Source organism: Ambystoma mexicanum, chromosome 1p (assembly GCF_040938575.1).
Source record: "Ambystoma mexicanum isolate Mex_15411 chromosome 1p, UKY_AmexF1_1, whole genome shotgun sequence".
NCBI lineage: Eukaryota > Metazoa > Chordata > Amphibia > Caudata > Ambystomatidae > Ambystoma > Ambystoma mexicanum.
Genome location: NC_090921.1, coordinates 1,149,247,361 through 1,149,267,544, shown reverse-complemented (window position 1 = coordinate 1,149,267,544; position 20,184 = coordinate 1,149,247,361). Strand labels below are relative to the sequence as shown.

The following is a 20,184-nucleotide window of genomic DNA, read 5'->3' as shown; positions in this document are numbered from 1 at the left end:
GCCCAAAACTCCGGTTTCACGTCCATTTGTTATAAAGAGGTGCAACACAGTGCATCGTAGTGGCTGACTTAAGATACTTTAGGCTACTCTTATATACAGCCAAAACCCATAGTTAGTTGCATCTAAGGTATCTTCAGGGCCACAGAGAAGATAGTATGTGAGAAGGGAAAGTCAGTCTGATAAATAACTAGAGAGCCAACATTCTCTACCTGACTGCAGCACAAAGTGAAGAGCATGCTGGTGGAATAGAAGCTGTAGAATTCAGGACTAGAAGTCCCAGAATGCAAATATTAGAATGCTATGGGAAAGTATGCATCTGGAATTGTGTGGTCATAGCACACTCTAGAACTATTCTGGTTTCCAAGGAAGCAATAACAAACAAAACTGAGCAGAACGTGGGAGTGATTAGGGGCTCAGAAATGTCCTCCAGCAGAGATGTGAATACTTCGAGTCACTCTTTTCAGAAGCCACCCCAAGGTAAGGATGACAAGGAAGGGCATTACATCACGAGGGCCAATTGCCATAAAATGAAGCATTTGGCAAAACCAATAGTTTTCGCGTTTGCAGATGTTTATTGCATTTTACATTTAGTGGTGAGAATGCAGTAAATATTAGACTGTAGCAAACTCACTGATTCCAAACACCTCTGCAAGTTAGTGTTTTCTCTTCACTATAGGGAACTATAAATTCTAAAGCAAACATGGTGATTTCATGGGAAAGCTAGTTTGGTGGGGCTTTGGGGGAGGAGCTGTGGTATACTAAAGTGTGGGGCAGGGGTGAGCATGTTAGGCATGGGAAGCTAGGGTGGGTGGAGTAGCAAATGATGATCTAGAGTGTGTGGTTAGGTGTGAGGATGGGTGGGGAGGCAGGGGTGAGCTTGGGTGTTGGGTGATGATAGGTTTAGGTTGAGTGTAGGGTGTGTGGCAGGAGGAGTATGGTAGAGGTGGTGAGAGTAGACTGTCATGGGTAGATAAGTGTGAGGTGTAGTAGAGTGGGTGAGTGGGGCTAGAGAGGGGTGAGGTCGAGTGTGAGGGATAGAAAGAGGTAAGGTATGGTGGGTGCAGTTTTGGGGTAGACAGGAGTGATCTATGTTACATGGTGGTAGGGAGGGGGAGGGGTGAGGTAGTCTGTGATGTCATAGAGTGTTGATGTAGGGTGGGTAGGATAAAGATAGGTGAGGTAGAGTGGGTAAGCAGGATTGGGATAGAGAGGGGTGAGGTAGCGTGGGTGGAGAGTAGAGAGGGATGCAGTTAAATGGGTAGAGGTGGGGTTGGTAGGGTGGCTGATCAAGAGGGAGCTGAGGGAGGATGGTTGAGGGAGAGGGTTTAAGAAGAGTGGGTGGGCTCAGGTCGAGCAGGTGAGGTATGGAGAGTGGCTGGGGTAGTGTGGGATGGGGCATAGTGTAGAGTAGAAAGGGGTGCAGTAGGGCGGGTGGGTGATTGGTAGTAGAAAGTGATGCGGTAGGGTGGGTGGGGGATAAAGGAGAAGGAGGTGGGAAGGTAGTTTGGGTAGAAAGGGGTGAGGTAGGGTGGGTAGTTGGGGGTACAGAGAGATGAGAGAGGGTGGTGGGGGGTAGAGAAGTTGTGAGGAATGGAGTATAGGAAAGGGTGAAGGAAGGTGGTTGGGTGCCAGTAGAGGAGATGATATAGGGAGAATCACTGGGGGAGAGAGGGGTGAGTTAGGGTGGTGGGTGAGGGTGAGAGGGTTGAGGTAGGACAGTTGGATGGAGGTAGAAAGGGATGAGGTAGGGTTGGCTGAGGTAGGGTGGGTGGAGATAGGGTTGAAGAAGGAATCATGGGGTAGAGAGGGGTGCTGGAGGGTGTGGAAGAGAGTAGTGTGGATGGTTGTCTTGGAGGTGGTGTAAAGGAGGAGATAGTGTGATGTAAGATAGGGTGGTGATAGCTGTGAGGTTGAGGTCGTTTAGGGAGGGATGGGGTACAATGGATGAGGATAGAGTAGTGAGGATAGTAAGGGATGGGATAAATTGGGTGGGTTAGGGAAGGATGGAATAGATAAAGGTGAAGATAAAGGAGGAGTGGGCGAGGAATGTGGGATAGGTTGGGTAAAGAGCGTAAGGTAAGGTGATTTTGGTACAGTGGTTGGGAGAGAAGACCGACAAGGTAAGCCAGGTCGGTGGGGGTAGAAAAGAATGAGGTAGGGTAGGTGGATGGAGGGATGATGTAAGGTGATCTAGTGTGGATAGAGAGTGTTGAGTTTGAGTTCGTGACTGAAGCGAACACTGAGGTAGGGTGGATGGGTCGGGGTAGAAAACGATGGGCATAAAGAGTGGTGAGGGGGCTATATGGAGGGGGAGGTAGGGCGGGGGTAGAGAGGAGTGAGGTAGGGTGGATGGGCATAGAGGGGGTTATAGAGGCGGGATAGAGGGGTAGGGAGTGGGGTAAAGAAGGGTTGGGCAGTAGCGCTGGTAGTAGGGATGGGCATAGAGGGGGTTATAGAGGCGGGATACAGGGGTAGGAAGTGGGGTAAAGAAGGGTTGGCCAGTGGCGCTGGTAGTGGAGAGGGGTTTGGTGGGGTGGGTGGGAATGGAGAGTGTTTGGGTAGTGTAGGTAGCTTGTGGTAGACCGTTGCGAGGTAGAGTGTGTGGTTGGACCAGAGACAGATCAGATAGGGCGGGTGGCCTTAAGTAGAGAGGGGTAAGAGAGGGTGTGTGTGCACATAAGAGGAGAGGATGTCTAGCTGTGGAAGTGAGTGGTGAGGGAGAATAGATGAGCGTGGGTCAATAGGGATCAGGTAGAGTTATTGGGTAATGTTAGATAGGAGTGAGGTGGGGTGGGTGGGAGTGGTATATGGGGTGAGGTAGGGTGGATTGGAGGGATAGAGAGGGGTTAGGAAGTGTGGATGAGGTAGAGAGAATGAGGTAGGGTGATTGGGCAGAGTGAATGGGGAGGATAGGTACGAAGTAGGCTGGGTGGGAGCCGGTGCAGAGGGATGAAATAGGGTAGGTGCATGGGGTAAAGAGAGATATGGTAGGGTGTTCTAGTGGGGATAGAGAGGGTTCCGGTAGGGTGGATGGATGAGGGTCAAGAGGGTTGGTGTTAAAGAGGTGTGAGCTGAGGCTATGCAGGGATAGAGTTGGGAAAGGTGGGGTGGGTGACTTGGGAAGAGATGAGTGAGGTAGGGTGGGATGCTCTGGGAAGAGAGAGGAGATGGTGGGTGCCTGGGAGGGGGAGTGAGAGTGGATGGTCCTGGGTCGATAGGGGTGAGGTAGGGTCAGTGGGAGACAGAAGATTGGGGGAGGTAGGGTGGGTGTGGGGTATGGCAAGGCGGGCTAGGGGGTGGGAGGGTGTATGATAGGATGGGAGTGTATGGGTAGAGAGGGTGGAGTTAAAGTGGGTGGGTGTAGAGAGGGGTGATGAAGGATTGGCAAGGTAGAGAGGGCTGCAGGTGGGTGCAGGTGGTATAGATTGGTGAAGGAGGGTGAGCGGGTGGGGTATAAAGATTTGAGGAAGGGTAGTGTAGTTGTCAGTAAAGAGGGGTGAGGTATGGTGTGTGTGTGTGAGTGTGGTCTAGAGTAGGGTGTGTAACAGAGGGCTGAGGTAGGATGGGGATTAAGAGGGTGAAGTATGGTGTGTGGTGGTAGAGAGGGTTGAGGTATCATGTGGGTTAGGTAAAGATGGGTCAAGTATAGTGCTGTGATGCAAGGTGAGAGTGGACTGGGTGGGGTGGTACGTGTGGCAAAGAGTGGGTAGGGCTATGTGCAACGTGGGCAAGAGTAACAAGGGGTTAGCTGGCATAGGTGGGGTAGAGTGGGTGTGGTTAAGAAGGGTAGGGTGGAGAAGGGTGGTGGTAGGTAATGGTGGGGTAGAGAAGGCTGGAATGGAGAAAGGTGAGGTAGAGTTGGTGAGATATATAGGGGTGTGGGAGGGGTGAGGTAGATTGGTTTAGATGGGTATAGATGGTTAAGGTGCTGTGGGTGGGGGTAGAGTGCAGTGAGGTATAATAGTTGGAGGTAGATGGGGGAGGAATTGGGTGCAATGGAAGGTTCTCTCATATCTGCAAGTGTCATTCACCCCGCTGTCTCAGCACAACCCTTCTCCTCTTCTTTCCCGTCATTAGGGTGAGATTAACATAGGCTATCCCTGTGATGAAACCCGTTATTACCATTCAGGGGAGAGGCTCCGACCAATCACATGGGCCAGTAACATGGATGGAATGCGCAAGTACCCACCAACATTCTTTCCCAGCTGCCTGTGCTTCTCCCCCAGGTCAGCCATGTTCTTTTTGTCAGCTGAAGCCCCAGGTCCCTTTCTTTCGCCGCCACCGGACCTCTGCCAGAGTCCCAAACCCCTGGCCCAAACCCTTACACTCCAGTAAGCCCCCTCCCGCCTTTTACCTTCATACCTCTGTCTCCAGCCCTCATTTCCTCGTCCTGGCTGTCCAACTCCTTCAAGGTAGAACAGAATGCATATGCTTGTTAAGACCTTTATTCAGTGGTAGAATTTGTTACACTGCGAGATGTTTCCGAAGAGTGGCATTTTAAATCTTGATAGTGCTCTGAAAACCCCTACCTCAGGTGTCGATGCCACAATCTAGGTAATTCTCACATAATATAAGCATCAGTTATTCCCAAAATGCCAACAGTCCCTCTTAATAAAAGAATCTACCCCGAGACAACTATGCAAAGTCAAACCTTTGTATTGCCCCTGGCACATCTGGTAGCCTCCTTTGGCCTATATTTATATAGGTATGTGTTGTGTTTTAGGTCCGGCCACAAATGACTCCGACTACTTCAAGTGAACTGTTAACTCTTTACTTGGTTTAGGCTTATTAAGTACAGGTCTTAGAGTCTGGTAAGTCATGGGGAATATAGGGCACCCACCGGCATCCTCTCTCAGGACTTACATCTTTACAACTGACAACCCTGGAACACTCTCTCATGGGTAAACATTCTCTGCTCTGCCTTCCATCTCAACATTCCACTCACCTGCACCAGATGCAGGCAGAGCTCATCACAACACATCTTCCCCCTATAGGGACAACCAATCACTTTATACACCGAGATGTAACCAGTAGGAAATATCAGAAAAGGGAGAACTCAAAGAGCATGCATAATAAAATTATTAACTGAGCTTCCAAAACCCCTACTCCCAAGCTAGCGCTCCGAGCAAAAAACTCTCCCTTCACTGAACCATAAACTAGCTAACACATAGCTACACCCCCACCAAATCAAACAACTTCTTCCATAGCTGAACTACCACGGAACTCGACACCAGGAAGCCAGCCCACAATCCGACAAACATCCAAAACAAACCAAACCACACACAGAACGATCTTCCTCCAACCACCATCGACAAAATGTGTACAAAAAAAATCACCATTCAGGTTTCCTAACCCCACACACGACATAAAGCCATACTACCAGTACCCACAATCTTGCACCACTAATGCCAGGGATATCCATCCCCACCATCATTTGACACCACTAATGTCAGTAATCTCCATCCGCTCACAATATTTGACAGCACTAATGTCGGGAATATCCATCCCCCACCTTATTCGACACCACCAGTGTCGGGAATCTCCATCCCCCCTTTCATTTGCACACATCCACTCTCACACAGCAACACATCACCACACTTAGGCAATTTGTGCATAAAATATTTGGCAAACAAGAGTATGCACTTCATTTGAGTCTAACATATGTAGCTTACAAAGTCCTTTGTGATGTTACCTGTGGATATCTAAATCGTTAGCAAAACAGTGCAAATTAGTAAGTTCTCACAAAACTTCACTATATTTCCTTATCAACAGAGGCCAGAACATCCACTTGTACTGCTCACACCAAACCTCAAACAGAGGCCAGTAACTACACATACAGACCAGTGCACACCAGTACTCATCATACACTTTGATCCAATTCAATGTAAAGTCAAACAGGCATCACATAACAGCTACGTTTTGCCAAACGTTCCTTTTAATACATCAGTACAACTACAGTACATTACATTAAAATGTGCTTCATTACATGAAAAATATTTCATCACTTCTGCTGCAAAAAAAATATAATAATCCTCTTTGCTCATTGCTCCTCCTCCGTGCCTGCATCAACATTAACAAAGTACCCTGTATGGGAAACACGAGGTAACACGGCCCCTTCATCACCGGCAACGACCAAAGTCACTTCCCCTTTTTGCTGCTCTTTTCACTGCGACTCACTTTAGCGCAGCGCATGGTAAACCGGAAAAGCGCCGAAACACTTCTGTGCGTTGCCTCCCTCATTTTCTCTTATTTTATTTTTTTTGGCCTCCAACGAATATATCAACAAGGCAGCACCATGCCTCCCACGCATTACTCCCGGCCCTATTTTCTCTTCAAATAAACAGCTCCTTAGCAGTATGCTGCTCAACAAACATCATAGAAGAAAGAACCTATTCACATACGGATGCTACGCCCTTGCATATTGGCACGTATCTGGGTACTTTCTTCTTTCCTCAACCTCACTACAACGTTACACAAGAGTGAACGTTACTGATAGTGACAACTTCACAACAGCAGGGCCTTCACCATCTACCACTGCATTCCATGACACGTCATCATTCTAGCCGGGACACCCAGGAGAGCGGAGCTCTTAGCACCAACAAACTTTCTTGGAATTCGCTCCATGAATAGCTCTGGACTCACGCCCAGACTGCTCTCTGTCCCTCCTCTGTGCTCGCAGCCACCAGCAGCAGAAACGCTATCACATCCGGCAATACTACGCCTCATGGGAGGCACACAAGACCTCACAGGACGCTGCAGCCCTTCTTTCACAAGCTGCATCCTGTTATAATGAGAGTCTTCTCTCATGTTGTTTTCCCTGCTATGATGATGTCAGTGGAATGTGGTGAGGTCACTGTGCTTGGAATGTTGTTATCTGAATGTGTGTTCCATGGGGGACAGTTGGAGATAGAGAGCTGGCTGGCAAGGATGTGCCGGTGCTTTCCTGCTGTACTTATGAACTAATAAACCCATATAACTTACCTGCTGGCTCAGGTGTGTTGATGACTATGCCACATTGTTACACTGGCGACGAGGATGGGATTTTGTCATGGAGGGGACAGCAGTTAAACAGGACACCGCCCTCCAAGTGTCCACATCCTGTGTAGCAGTCAGCTGTGCAGCCTTTGGAGTCCGGACCCAGGTTGCAGCCCAGCAGGCCGGGTGGCGCTGGAGCAAGAAGCTCCTTAACAGTTGGAGCCGTGACCCTGGAGGCGTAGGGTCAGGGAGGCTTTCTGGGTGCCTCTGGTGGTCTGCAGCGGGGGGGGATGTACCCCTGGGTCCAGAGTCAGAGTGCCTAGTTCCAAGGAAGCCGTCCTGAGAGTTCTGGTGGTCTGCAAGGGGGAGAGTACCCCTGACTTCAAAGCCGGAGGTCTGCTGTGGGGGAGCGTACCCCTGACTTCCGAGCCTGAGTGTAGGACGTCGCCAAGATGCCCCGAGTGTTTCCGGAGCAGGCCGCCTGTGCTCCCCATTGCAGTAAGGAGTTGAGTGCGCCGGCAGTCCCCATTAAGAAGAGTTGTGCTCTGTTGCCTGCCAGGCGCCGGATGGTCCGGTGTTGTTGCTGCCTTTACTGGCTGCGTTCGGATGGATGGCGTGGTGTCCGGGGGAGATCCGAACGGCGCGATGGCAGGAGCGAAATGATGACGTGTGTTTGCCATCGCGGAATGCTCCATTGCAAGGTTCGGGATTTTTGCAGACATTCGCAATGCGTGTGTGGAGCGCATGGAACGCATTGTCTGTGCAGTTTCTATTTCCGGAAGGAAGTTGGAAGTTCCTGTTCCACGACAATGAAGAGTTGTCTTACGGCAGGCGGGCTTTGGCGCAGGGACTATAACAACAGGAGTTACATTCCTTCTTTTGGAAGTGTATCAAGTTTCCCAGTTTCTATGACAACCAGGGATTATGTTACGGCAGGCATGTGCCGGACTGGTGGTGAGAGCCCTGCGTTGCGAAGCGCTGCGGATCATTATGTCAACATGGATATGTTCCACAAGTGCGGCGAGTTGCGAGGATTGATTTCGCCGGGCGGAGGGAGGAAATGATCCGTCTTGGGAACAGATGATGTAGCACATGTTGATCCTGTGAACATTTATCAGATAAGGCCTGTGTGTAGCATGTCGCGTGTACATGTTGTGGCCTACTGTTGTGTTTGTGGCATGTGTTGGCCAGTATGGGTGTGAATATGGGAATGGACGTTCATGTGGTGGCCTTGTATATGTATTGTTAAATGCTGAATTATGATGCAGTTTTTGGTGTTTAACATGTTTCTTACAGGTGGGGTTGGTCGGATCTGGGTACGTCTATTCTACTTCTCTCCCTTTGGATGAAATGTATTTTGTTCCGGATTACGGGTTTCAATGCTGGGACTTGGGGGAGGGAAGTGTCCGTGACTTCCATATTCTGGAATTCCAGATTCTGCCCACCTTGCGATTTCGTTGCAAACATGCCATGAACTATCAAAAAACTGTCACACTGCAGCTTATGCCAGTGTGTGAAGAATCCTACAATTATGGTGTCATGTCCTTTTGAGCATTTGCCATACATTAAGAGTTCCATTGTTATTTCATTGTGTGTCTTTTGTTGTGGTGTGAGTGTGGGAGTGAGTGCGCATGTTGGTTGTGCGCGTGTTGTGATGCCAGTGTGTGGTAACCACTGTGGTAGCCTAGTAGGTGCTAGGGGTCCCATTTAAGGTGGTGTATGTGCCAATTTGGACGTTTTGGTGAGTGACCACTGTGGTAGCCTAGTAGGTGCTAGGGGTCCCATTTAAGGTTGTGTGTGCCACTTTAGTGTGCCATTTTGGACATTTTTGGTTAGTGTGACTCTGTGGTAGCCTGGTCAGTTCTGGGGGTCCCACGTTAGGAGGTGGTGTACTATATTTGTATTTGGCAGGGACTTGGGGTCCCATTGGTGTAGAGGTGTTTTGGCATGGACTAGGGGTCCTGTAGGTGTAGCTGTGTTGCGGCAGGGACTAGTGGTCCCAGGGTGCAGAGGTGTTTGTTGGCAGGGACTTGGGGTCCCATGGGTGTAGCAGTGTTTTGGTAGAAACTAAGATCCCTGTGTGCTAGGTGTGTGCTCACAGGGATTTGATTTGCATATTATCTTGAGGTTGGATTGTGTGTGGAGGTAAAGCTGTTCTCTATATTTTAGAGTGTTGGAGCTGATGTGGTCAGTTGTGCTTGTTGTTGCTCATTATAGTTGGGTTAGTGCCCGGTGGTTTCTCTTTTGAGTTGGGTTAGTGCCCGGGGGTGGCAGCCCTGGTACCCTGGGGTAGCGGACCAGGGTGGAAGGCTGTAGGTGCACTGAGGGGTTCCGGTTGTCAGTGGTGTATCCGTTCTAAGGGACGCTGGGGTGTGGCAGGCCCTAGGCTTCAAGGGGCAGCTTGAGGCAGGTGGAGTTCTTGTTTTTGTTTTGTTCCTCGATATGTATTCCAGTTCAGTTGAGGGGAGGTGCAGCCCTTTATCCATGTCGGTGGGTTCCTCTTTTGTGAGTTTTTGGTGGACAGTGGGTAGTTAGGCTGTTGTAGGTTGGATCTTTGTTCCTTTTAGTATGAGTAGTGTGCAGGATTATATTTCCATTGTGCAGGATTATATTTCCACCTGTTTTTCTGCTTAGGGTTTTATGAGTGGGGAGCTAGTTCGAGTTGTGTCAGTGCACTTTTACCTTTATGGAGGGGTGAATGTTTGTACTCCATTGTTGGCCTTGGTGTGTGAATGGGCTCATGTGGACCGTTTCCTGGGGTTTGAGGTATCGTATTTATATGAGTTTGACTATTGATGGGCAGATACGTGGTGGCCACGCATATTTGTATTGGTTTGTGTAGGATGGTGGTTTGTGTATGAGGATGACTAGGACTTTTCAATGTGGGTGTGTCCTTTATTAAATTAAGGGAGGGATAAGTTTTATAATGAGAGTCTTCTCTCGTATTGTTTCCCCTGCTATGATGATGTCAGTGGAATGTGGTGAGGTCACTTTGCTTGGAGTGTTGTTATCTGAATATGTGTTCCATGGGAGACAGTTGGAGATAGAGAGCTGGCTGGCAAGGATGTGCCGGTGCTTTCCTGCTGTACTTATGAACTAATAAACCCATATAACTTACCTGCTGGCTCAGGTGTGTTGATGACTATGTCACATTGTTACACATCCCCATAAGGTAAGACTCCCTCTTGACCCTATAACAAAGTCACTTGAGCAGAACTTTGGCCATATGACAAAGTCACTTGAGCAGCTCCTCAACAACAGCCTGACTGCCTGCTGTTGCCTGTGCAATAATCTTCACTTTTGCCAGGCCTCGCTGCCCTCGCAGCACCACTTCACAGCCTCATGCAACACTTCTCGTTGTGGCTCCATTACCTCTACTGATAGAGGCATCCCCCAGTTCTGCAGCACTTCCTCACTGTAATTTCCAGCGCAACTTTAACACAGCCTCTGCAGCTCTACATCCATAGCTGCTCTGTCTCCTCTGCCTCTATAGCACCTCTGTCTGCGCTACGCTTGCCCTCCTGCACCTGCAGCGCCTCACTGCCATTCAGCGCTCTTACCTGAGGGAGGATTACTTCTCTTGGGGGTGCCGGTGGGTGTTCTTCCTTGGCGCTGCTGTCCCCCCAGCACAGCCAGCTTCATCCTCGTCGCCAGTGTTGTGTTTTAAGTCCGACTACAAATGACACCGACAACTTCAAGTGAACTGTTAACTCTTTACTTGGTTTAGGCTTATTAAGTACAGGTCTTAGAGTCAGGTAAGTCATGGGGAATATAGGGCACCCACCGGCATCCTCTCTCAGGACTTACATCTTTACAACTGACAACCCTGGACCACTCTCTCATGGGTAAACATTCTCTGCTCTGCCTTCCATCTCAACATTCCACTCACTTGAACCAGATGCAGGCAGAGCTCATCACAACAGTATGCAGATGACACTCGTGTCCTCCTTCAAACGGATGGAATGTTGAGTTGGACTGCAACCAATTTCTATGATAGTCTCACTGCAATAAACTGCCGGATGGATGTGCCATGATCGTTTGTAATTGAATAGCAATACAAATGAGATATTGATGCTTATAGCTGACCCTCAAATTGTACCTCGATTTACAAGCCTTCTTGCATGGTAGCTTTACTTTTCATCATTACTGTAGTGAATTATCCTGATATAATCATTGATGTTGACATGTGTGACAAGGCCTGTCCCCAAACCTTGTCAAAGGAGAGAAGGGGGATCCCAACCCCTAGATCCTCTCCATGTGCCGCATGATTGATGGCAGGGCCCCAAACCTACATCTGATGGTGACAGCTGGCCGTTGCTCAGTCCCAGTTAGCCGAGTGACATGGGGAAGAAAGTGTGACCCAGGTGCACTAACAGTAGGCCGGCGCTGACCCCTTACACGCAGTGGGCCGACGAGTGGCGCCGGAGAAAGAGAAAACCCCTTCCTCATAAACATCACCCCAGGTATAAATTCCCCATCTCTCCCAGTGTCTCACCACCAGTAGACCCATCGTGCTTCTGCATACATCCGCAGCAACTGGAGTTTCAGGAGAATAGGGACGCCCCAGTCTTAACAATCTCGTGGTCCTATGCCAAACCTACCTCCCCAGTGTCACAAGCATGGGGGCGCTCCCCAGGCAGCCCAATGGCGCCCACAGTATTTCCTTCAAGCATGCCGGCGCCACCAGGCGCTAGCCCTGTTTCAGGGGTAGCCTCATCCGAGAGCCATTTAGCCACAAAGCTGAGCTTATGCTGCAAGATAGTATTTTTCCAGATCCAGTAGTTGTATCCCCCCTTCCCTATAGGGCAAACATAATGTTGTGAGTGTCAATTGGTGTCTGGCCGCCCCCCACAGAAAGTCTCGTAGAAGCACCTCCAGTAAACGGAAGAAGGAGGCTTTGATATAGTAGTGGACGTTGTTGAAGTAGTGTAGGAATCGCAGCAAGATTATCATTTTGGTGATGGCTGCCCTGCCCATCAGTGATAACGACAACCTGGCCCAGAACGTCATGGATTTCCTTAAGCCTTTCGCCACAGCTGCCGTGTTACTCTCGTGCATTTGCTCAGGTGTGTGTCTAATGTTCACCCCCAGGTACTTGAATGATTTGAGCTGTCATTGAAGCCCCACCTCCGGTAATGCTGCCACACCTTTACCCCTCAGACCCGCTAGCGGGAAAATACAAGATTTTACTCTACTGAAAAAGATCCCCGATACTTTTGCATAATTGTCTAGCACCTCCATTATCACAGGGACATTATGTTCGGGGTCTCCATGGTATAGCAGCACATCATCCGCATATGTCGATACCAGGTGGGTGATCCCCCCCCACCCAGACACCCCCTTCCAGGAACTGCTTCCGGAGGTAAATTGCAATCGGTTCCAGCCCAAGCACATATAGCATGGGCGAAAGGGATCACCCCTGTCTGGTGCCCCTCTGTATGTCCCAGGCCGATGATACTACCCTCCCGGATTTGACCCTTGCCACAGGTATATTGTATAGTACCTCCACCCACTTGATAAACTGTTCACCTATCCCAAACTCCCTCAGCACAGCGATCAGCCACAGGGCAATCTAATATTAAAAGGGCCCGTATAGAAACCATAACAGCAGGGGAGCACAATCGCCAAGAGCTGTTCGGTTTGCCCACCCTGAATGCAGCGAATCATGCGGGGCTTAAGGCCCTTTTAAAGTTTTCTTCTCTGCCTTTCCCACACACGCCCTCAGAATAAGGTACGTGGATTGGCCAGAAGATAGCCAATCATAGGAGGGAGAGAGAAACTTAAGGAAGTGGAAAGAGCTTAGTGGTGGGGGTTACAATGGTGAGGTGGTATACAGTGAACATAACGAGAAAAAAAAAATAACGAATGACAATTTTAAAGAAACGAAAATAACCAAAAAATAGCCATTTGAAAAAATATATATATGCGGGGGTGAGGTAAAAAGGTAAATCTTGTGGGGAGGGGGTTGGGTGGATTTTTTTAAGCACAGGCAAAAGGGGGTTTCGTTATTTTCTCTTTGTTAAATTTTGATTAGTTATCTTTTAATTCGTTTATATCACATGGAACATTGGCGGAGGTACTGCGGAGTGGATGTGAGGGTGTAAACAGAGAGAGTGGAGTAGTGTTAGTAGGAGGTAATGTAGTGAGTGGTAGTGGGGGAGAGAGGTACTAGAGCGATGGAGAGGTAGTAAGAAGAGAGGTAGTGGGATGTAGCAGGAGTAGGAGTTAGTTATGCTAGCTGCAGAGAGCTAGTGGAAGCAGTGAGAGGGAGAAGTAGCAGAGAAGTGTTAGAGGTGGAGCAGCAGTAGAAGGATAGTGGGAGAAAAAAGGTAACATCTAAGGGTGGAGGTAGGAAGGCGGAGTGAAAGATGGGAGGGACGGGACAGAAAATTGGAGGAGGGGTGAAGGGTGAGGTAAGACTGTGCGTGGGAAGGGGTGATTCCAACACAACGCGTGCAAGGCCCTATTCCCTAACTCCCAATAGATCAGCAAGAGGCATTAGGAAGTTAGATGGCCACTAGGGATTCAGCGAACATAACGAAAACAAAAATAACGAATGACAATTTTTACGAAACGAAAATAACGAAAGAATAGCCATTTTAAACAAATATATATATGTGGGGGTGGGATAAAGGGTCAAATCTTGTGGGAGGGGATTGGTTGGGTTTTAAGCACAGGGAAATTGGGGTTTCGTTATTTTATCTTTGTTTCAAATTGAAACCACTACAGTCTTAGTCCAAATGGGGGAGAAAGTAGAGGTTACAGAGCCCTAATGTTAAGAGGGGTTTCCGACACCTGGGCTAGGGTGGGTGTATCCCAAGGGATATGAGAGAGAGAGGGACAGCCCTAGCGCTAAATCAACAGGCCCCTTGAATAAATAGAGGTATTGCGATTTCAACCCACCCTGTAAAACAGACATCAACAAACCTTCTGCTGAGGTCTCAGAGGAGTTCTTTCGTGACGCCCTGTCACACATGCTCTGTCTGCAACGTGTATGGGCATCTTGGGCTGAAATTTGTTTTGTGTGCATGCAGGTTTCCATTATTGCCTGAACGTTTTAGGATCATGGGTTAGGACATACCCCTACCACAGCACAAACCGGAGTTCACACAGCAAAGGAGATATGGCAGGGGAACATGGGCACATTACAACACTACATTGAAGAGCGTGTAGTGCTGCGTGGGTCGGGCTACCCGAAGTCTGGAGGTGAGGATAGGTCTTGTATAGTGAAAGAGGGTGTGGGAAACACAGTGAAGCACTTTGATAGTACTGAGTTGTGCTCATCATGAAGATTCCGTTGCAGTAGTTTTGCATTCCACGAGCTAATGCATTACTTGGGACCTTGACAGCATCCAATGATATGTGGTGTGAATGTTTGCATGATGCATTGAGAAGAAATTACCCCAGACATTTTAATCTTTGATAGAAAGGAGAAATGAGCAATAATAATAAGAAATGGAAATGAAGGGGTTTGAGGTCTGATGGAGGTGCAGTAGTGCATTATTAGGCATGGTTGGGCATTAAGCAGTATATGGCCCTCTATTAGTGGATGGCAGGGAGGCACCTAGTAATACTCTCTCACAAGCAAGATGCGAGTCAGTGAGTGAGTTAATTTGACTCAGACGCTTTCACAATGCATGTTCTGGGTAATTCTTTGTGTGGGGTGACGAATCGCAGAATTTCATCACTTCCCCACAGGGGGGAGCCTTTCTGTGTCAGGCTAGAGAGGTGAGCCCGCTACGCAATACCCTCCCTAGCACTAGAGGCAAGCAGGACCTCACCGGGAGAGACTCACCCCATGGGGACCACGACTCCTGTTCCGATGAAGAACTCCCTGCCCAACTCAAGCAACAACCCTACTTAATAAATCATGTTGGGAGAAGACAAGAAGAAACACTATACATCTGCTACTGTGATGTGCCATATGAGAAAAAGTACCTTCCTGGTACCGTGAAAAAGAAAACCAATGGAATCATAATGATACCAGGGGGAATGACTCCCTTCCCCTGATCTTTGCGCAGTTCCAGAAGTGGCCAGGAGGAATGACTCCCTTCCTCTGGATATTAGTATCAACAAAGTTCCCAATGTGCCCAGGGGAATTACTCCATTTCCCTGGGTATTAGTTTCAACAAAGTTCCAGTTGAGGTCAGGGGGAATGGCTTCCTTCCCCTCTCTTCTTAGATAACTTTCATAATGATGCCCGGCCCTCCTTAGCCCGTCAGTGGTCTTTTCTTTACCACTGTTTGGAGGGTCCCACCCTCCGATATTCACCTTGTACTTTAGTTTCAACAAAGTTCCAGTTGAGGTCAGGGGGAATGTCTTCTGCCCCGTCTTTTTATATAACTGTCACAACAGTCCCAGGCTCTCCTTAGCCCATCAATGGTCTTTTCTTTATCACTGTTTGGATGGTTCTTCCTTCCATTTTTCACCTTGTACTTATTTGGGTCCCAGGCACTATTCTCTCCCCCTTTCTTTTCAGGCCCTCTAGGATCACACTCCTGCCAAGTATTGCCACAAGGAAGATGACTTGTATTAACGGAGGCTTCACCACAGTTTGGATCACAGACCTCTTCCCTTCTCTCTAGGCCCACTTGGTTGACTCTCTTCCCAAGTACTGCCATGAGGAAGATGCTTCATAAAGTTATTCCTGTGCAGTTTCTCTCTCTCCCGCGCCATCAAGCCCCAAACCCGTAAGGTGCCTGTTACCTGCATTGGCTCCCGGACTCTGGCCTCTGCTGCTCTGCTTACCTTCTTCCTGGTCTCTTCACTGACATGGTAGGCACTGTTACTGGACCGCTCAATCCACATCCCTGAGATCGCACCACCATCTTCTAGGCTTCAGTCATACCCTTGACCAGCTCCACAACACCGGCCAAAGGACTCTCGTCATCCGCCTCTTTCCTTTGGAAGCAGACTGCTCTCGGCTTTCCCACTGCTTACTCCACGTCTCCTTTGAACTTCCTGGGCTGGACTGTCAATTGTGTTGTTATGCAGGTCTTTTTCTCAAAGTCTTTTGTCAGATTGTATGCGTTTCTCAGGGCGACTCACCCGTGGAAGTCTATACCGTTCCTGTATGCTCTCTGTGCCATTCTTCATGGCTCCTGGTGGCCACCTCATCTCAGTTCTGGCCCTGTTAGTAATCTTCATACTTTGGGTGATCTTTTTCGCACCAGTAGTGGAGTCAGTCATACTATCTGTATTGTTAGCAATCGTCTTCATCTCAGTAGAAGTAACTGGTATATTATTGCAATAACAAATAGAAGTGCTATCCGAGGGGTTGGTGGAAAGGTTATAACAGGCTTTAGAGGGTTAGGTTTGGTGTGTTGAGGCAACCTTTACCCAGGTGGTCGTTCTTATCCCCAGGAGGAGAGTCCCTCCCCATGAGGTTCTCCTGCATTAAACCACCCCCAGGGGGGATTTTGAGTAGCAGCCTCACCTCCCTAGCCTCATGAGTACCCCCCCCCCCCCCAGGGGAGAAGTGACAATACCTAGTAAATCATTACAGTGCACTACATAATCCCAACCTACAACTCTCTAATGAGACCCAGGGATTTGTAATGTTCGTACCTGTTTTACCAAACCTTTCCCCTGATAACTCCTCATCTAAGCCCTTGACAGATGCAAAAACACAGCATGAGGCTCCAAGAGGAACGTAAGTTTGTTGGAGTCAAGGTGCACTATGTACCCTGTCTTACCTTTGCACATCTTCTGGAATGGCCGGCTGTGTATGCCCCACTGTTTGGTGGCAGCCTCTTTATTTATTTTATTTATTTTTTATTTATTGGACATTTGTATGGCGCTTATACACAAGTGTTTCCAGGCACCACAAACAAGATGGGGGGGGACATGGGAACAAAAGTAAAACAACAAAAAACAGTTATATTGGCCTTCTGACAATCCTGCCATACAGTGCATGACAAGGTGGTAAGTGCAGGGGGGGTGCTGGAGTGAGATGCACACAAGGGTGGGGGCGGACAAGTGCTGGGCGGGCCAAGTTGGCAATTTCCTGGGGACGAGGGGGGGAGGGAGAATGAGTGTAGTGGACAGGGCGGAGCAGATTGGGCTAGTCCGGGCAAGGGAGCCTGAGGACAAGGCCTGGCAGGAGATGCTGGGGGGACTGGTAGGGGGTTTGGTCTGGCCCCTGTATGACTCTGAAGGGACCAGGCCCCAGTTGTAGAAGGAGAGTTAGCACGGGAGGGGGAGTGGGAAATAAGAGGAGAAAAGGAAAGTCTTAAGAAGTTTCCAGAACTTAAGAAGATTCGGCTCAAGTTTGAGGGGGGCAGGGAGACCGTTCCAGAGGGAGGAACCAGCCAAGGAAAGGGATCTACCACCCGCTCTCTGCTTGGAGAAATGTTTCACCTGCAGAGAGTTTGAGCCAGAGGACCGAAGGACTCTGGTCGAGAGGTATTTAGGGAGGGAGTGCTGGATGTAGAGCGGTCCAGGCCCCAGACAGCCTTGTGAATGATGCAAAGGGTCTTGACTTTGATCCTTGCAGCCACTGGGATCCAGTGAAGAGATTTCAGAGCTGGAGAGATGTGGTCCCTGGAATTGAGGCCAAGGATAAGTCTTGCAGTCCTATTCTGGATTAGTTAAAGTGGGTGAAGAGAGGAAAGAGGCAGATTGAGGAAGAGGCTGTTGCAATAGTCCAGCCCAGAGAGAACAAGGGATCTGGAGACGTCAAGCTTCTGGGGAAGGTGAGGAAAGGTAGAATGCCCCTATTGAGGTGCAGCTGAAAGTTGAACTTCTTGGCAAGGTCCGTGATGTGTGGAGAGAAAGAGAGAGAAGAGTCAAAGATGATTCCAAGGTTTTTTGCCTCACAAGTGGGTGAGAGGAGAGGATCCAGGGAGTCAAGCTAGAGTGTGGGGGGGGGGCAAGGAGCAGGCGTCCCAATGAGAAGGATCTTTGTCTTACTGGCATTTAGGCAGAGATCATTGGCAGAGCACCGTGCCTGAATAGCAGTGAGGCAGTCAGGTATGAGGGAGGAGTAGGAGGAGGTAGAGGAAGGCAGCTTGAAAGAGAGCTGTGTGTCATCTGCATAACACTGGAAATGAGGGGAGAAAGTGGAGATCAGGTGGGCCAGGTAGGTGTTGAAGAGCCAAGGCGATAGGATAGAGCCCTGAGGGACGCCACAGGTAGAGATTGAGGCGGAGGAGAGAAAAGGGCCCATTTGCACTTGTGAATGTCTGTTTCAAAGGAAGGACATCAGCCACTCCAGTGCCCAGTCTGTGATGCCAAGGGTATCATTGAGACGGTTTATGAGGATTGGGTGGTTGACACTGTCAAAGGCAAAAGAGAGATCGAGGAGGATCAAAACAGAGGAAGTGTTAGCGTTCAGGTTAGAGAGTAGGTCTTCACCAGTATTCAGAAGAGCAGTTTTCATGCCTCTGGCAGCCCTCAAACGGAGCTGATGGTCATTGGGGCAGACAGACATTTCGACGTGGAGGGTCAGTTGGGGGATGACCACCTTCTCCATGAGTTTAGCCAGAATGGGGGTGATAAATATGTGGCAATAGTTAGCTGGGCAAGAAGGGTCAGTAGATGGCCTTTTAGGATAGGGTGTACAAGAGAGTGCTTGTGGGTTGAGGGAAGGAGCCAGTGGCAAATGAGTGGTTGCAGAGGTCAGTCAACGCTGGAGCGAGAGAGGCGATGTTGTCCTTGATTGTTCTAGAGGAGCAGTGGAGCACCTGTTTAGAGAAGACTTTCATAGAGCGGTCAACTCTAGAGATCTCATCTGATTAAATGGGAGAGAAAGAGGAGAGTAAAGGGGAGGGTGGGCCAAAGGCGGTGTGAGAAAGGGGTGGTGAGACCACTCATTCACCTGTAGGGCTGGGGCAATGCCAGTCACAAGTTAGGCAAGTGGTGCTAATATTGCTCCAGTTGTATAGGCCTTCCTCGGTCACCAGCCTGGTGTGAACCATACCTTACTCCTTGATTGCTCCTGCTACAGGCATCTAGACTTAACCTGTAGAAACCAGGTTCCAATCATGATGAGTTCGCTTTATGGGATAATATGTCTGGTCCAGAAATAGGTTTTTGAAAAGCAGCTCACGGGTTTGAAATCAAGATGTGTTAACATTAAGTACCATTTATCAACAGAGCTGCTATGTCTCTAATGTGCCAGAGCCACACTTCGCAGCAGGGCTGCTATAGTTTTAATGGCACATTATGGTACTTTTTAGAACGACTACAATACTTTAAAGGGGGACTCCGAGGTGTGTCTAAACAGACAGTACTCTCACTTATTAGCATGGCTAACCCAGGGCTCAAGTCGAGGGTACACGCGGGCGGACGGAGTCCACCCACTTTATTCAGAGGGTGGACTCAGTCCCCCCCCAGCTAAAATGAGAAACATTGAATGTCCTCTTTAAATTAAAGCCAACCCCAGTATCGAACCACAGTTGTCAGGTTTGCAGGCAGGACACTTCACCAATGCACTTTATAACCTGATAAAAAATTAGAACTAAAGTTGAAATGTCCCATTTCAGTACTGCAAGTTCCAGGAAAAACATTTGAATTGGTTGTTGGCGTTAAAACCTTTTAACGTTTTCAAAAACCCTATTAGAAGAAAATATCCTCTCTTGGTTTTGTGTGTGTGCTGATGTTATGAAAGCAAATGCCATTCATCCTGTGCAATGTGGGTGGTTATGCAAAGGCAATTGAATGAAATGTGCATATTTCACCTTGATATGCTAATTTCTGGCGACGTCACGTCCCATTGCGTATGTTGATGAGTCCCCCCACTTTTATTTTTAGGACTTGACCCCTGGGCTAAACCATTCTTCATAGGATATTAGGGGTGCAAAGTGTGGTGTCAGGACATACAACTCTGCATCCCCTTTCTCTACCATTCCAGAATAGAATACATCACTTGCTGTACTTGCATTCACCTGGGGACGGCCGCTTAAGCCCATCGGATGTCACCATTTGTAAAATATTTCGACCAATCAGATTGCTTCGAACACCTGAGCTGTCATGTGCAGTTTTTAGAGAGATGGCACCTGGATTTGAAATCACCAAAAGTGTCAGTATGCCTTATTTCACCATTCCGCTGCACAAAATGGCAATGTCCACCCCTTCCCAGGGAGCAGAACAGCATTTTTCAACTGGTCTGCTGCACTTTTCATAGGACGGGCCTCTACTTTTTAAATGGCTGTTACTCTCTAAAAGGGTTAGAAGGACTTCTGAGCATTTGCCTTGGGAGGATAGCTC

At 48.7% G+C, this 20,184-nt stretch overlaps 1 protein-coding gene across 1 annotated transcript in view; it reads left to right on the top strand.

The window, feature by feature from the left end:
• The first annotated feature begins 386 nt into the window (after positions 1-386).
• The window catches only part of C1PH8orf90 (chromosome 1p C8orf90 homolog), a 70,822-nt gene continuing 51,024 nt past the window's right edge, over positions 387-20,184 (top strand). Inside the window, exon 1 of the mRNA XM_069648449.1 lies at positions 387-477. Within this exon, the coding sequence (XP_069504550.1) occupies positions 420-477 (58 nt within the window). The 5' untranslated portion in view covers positions 387-419. The remainder of the gene's footprint in view (positions 478-20,184) is intronic.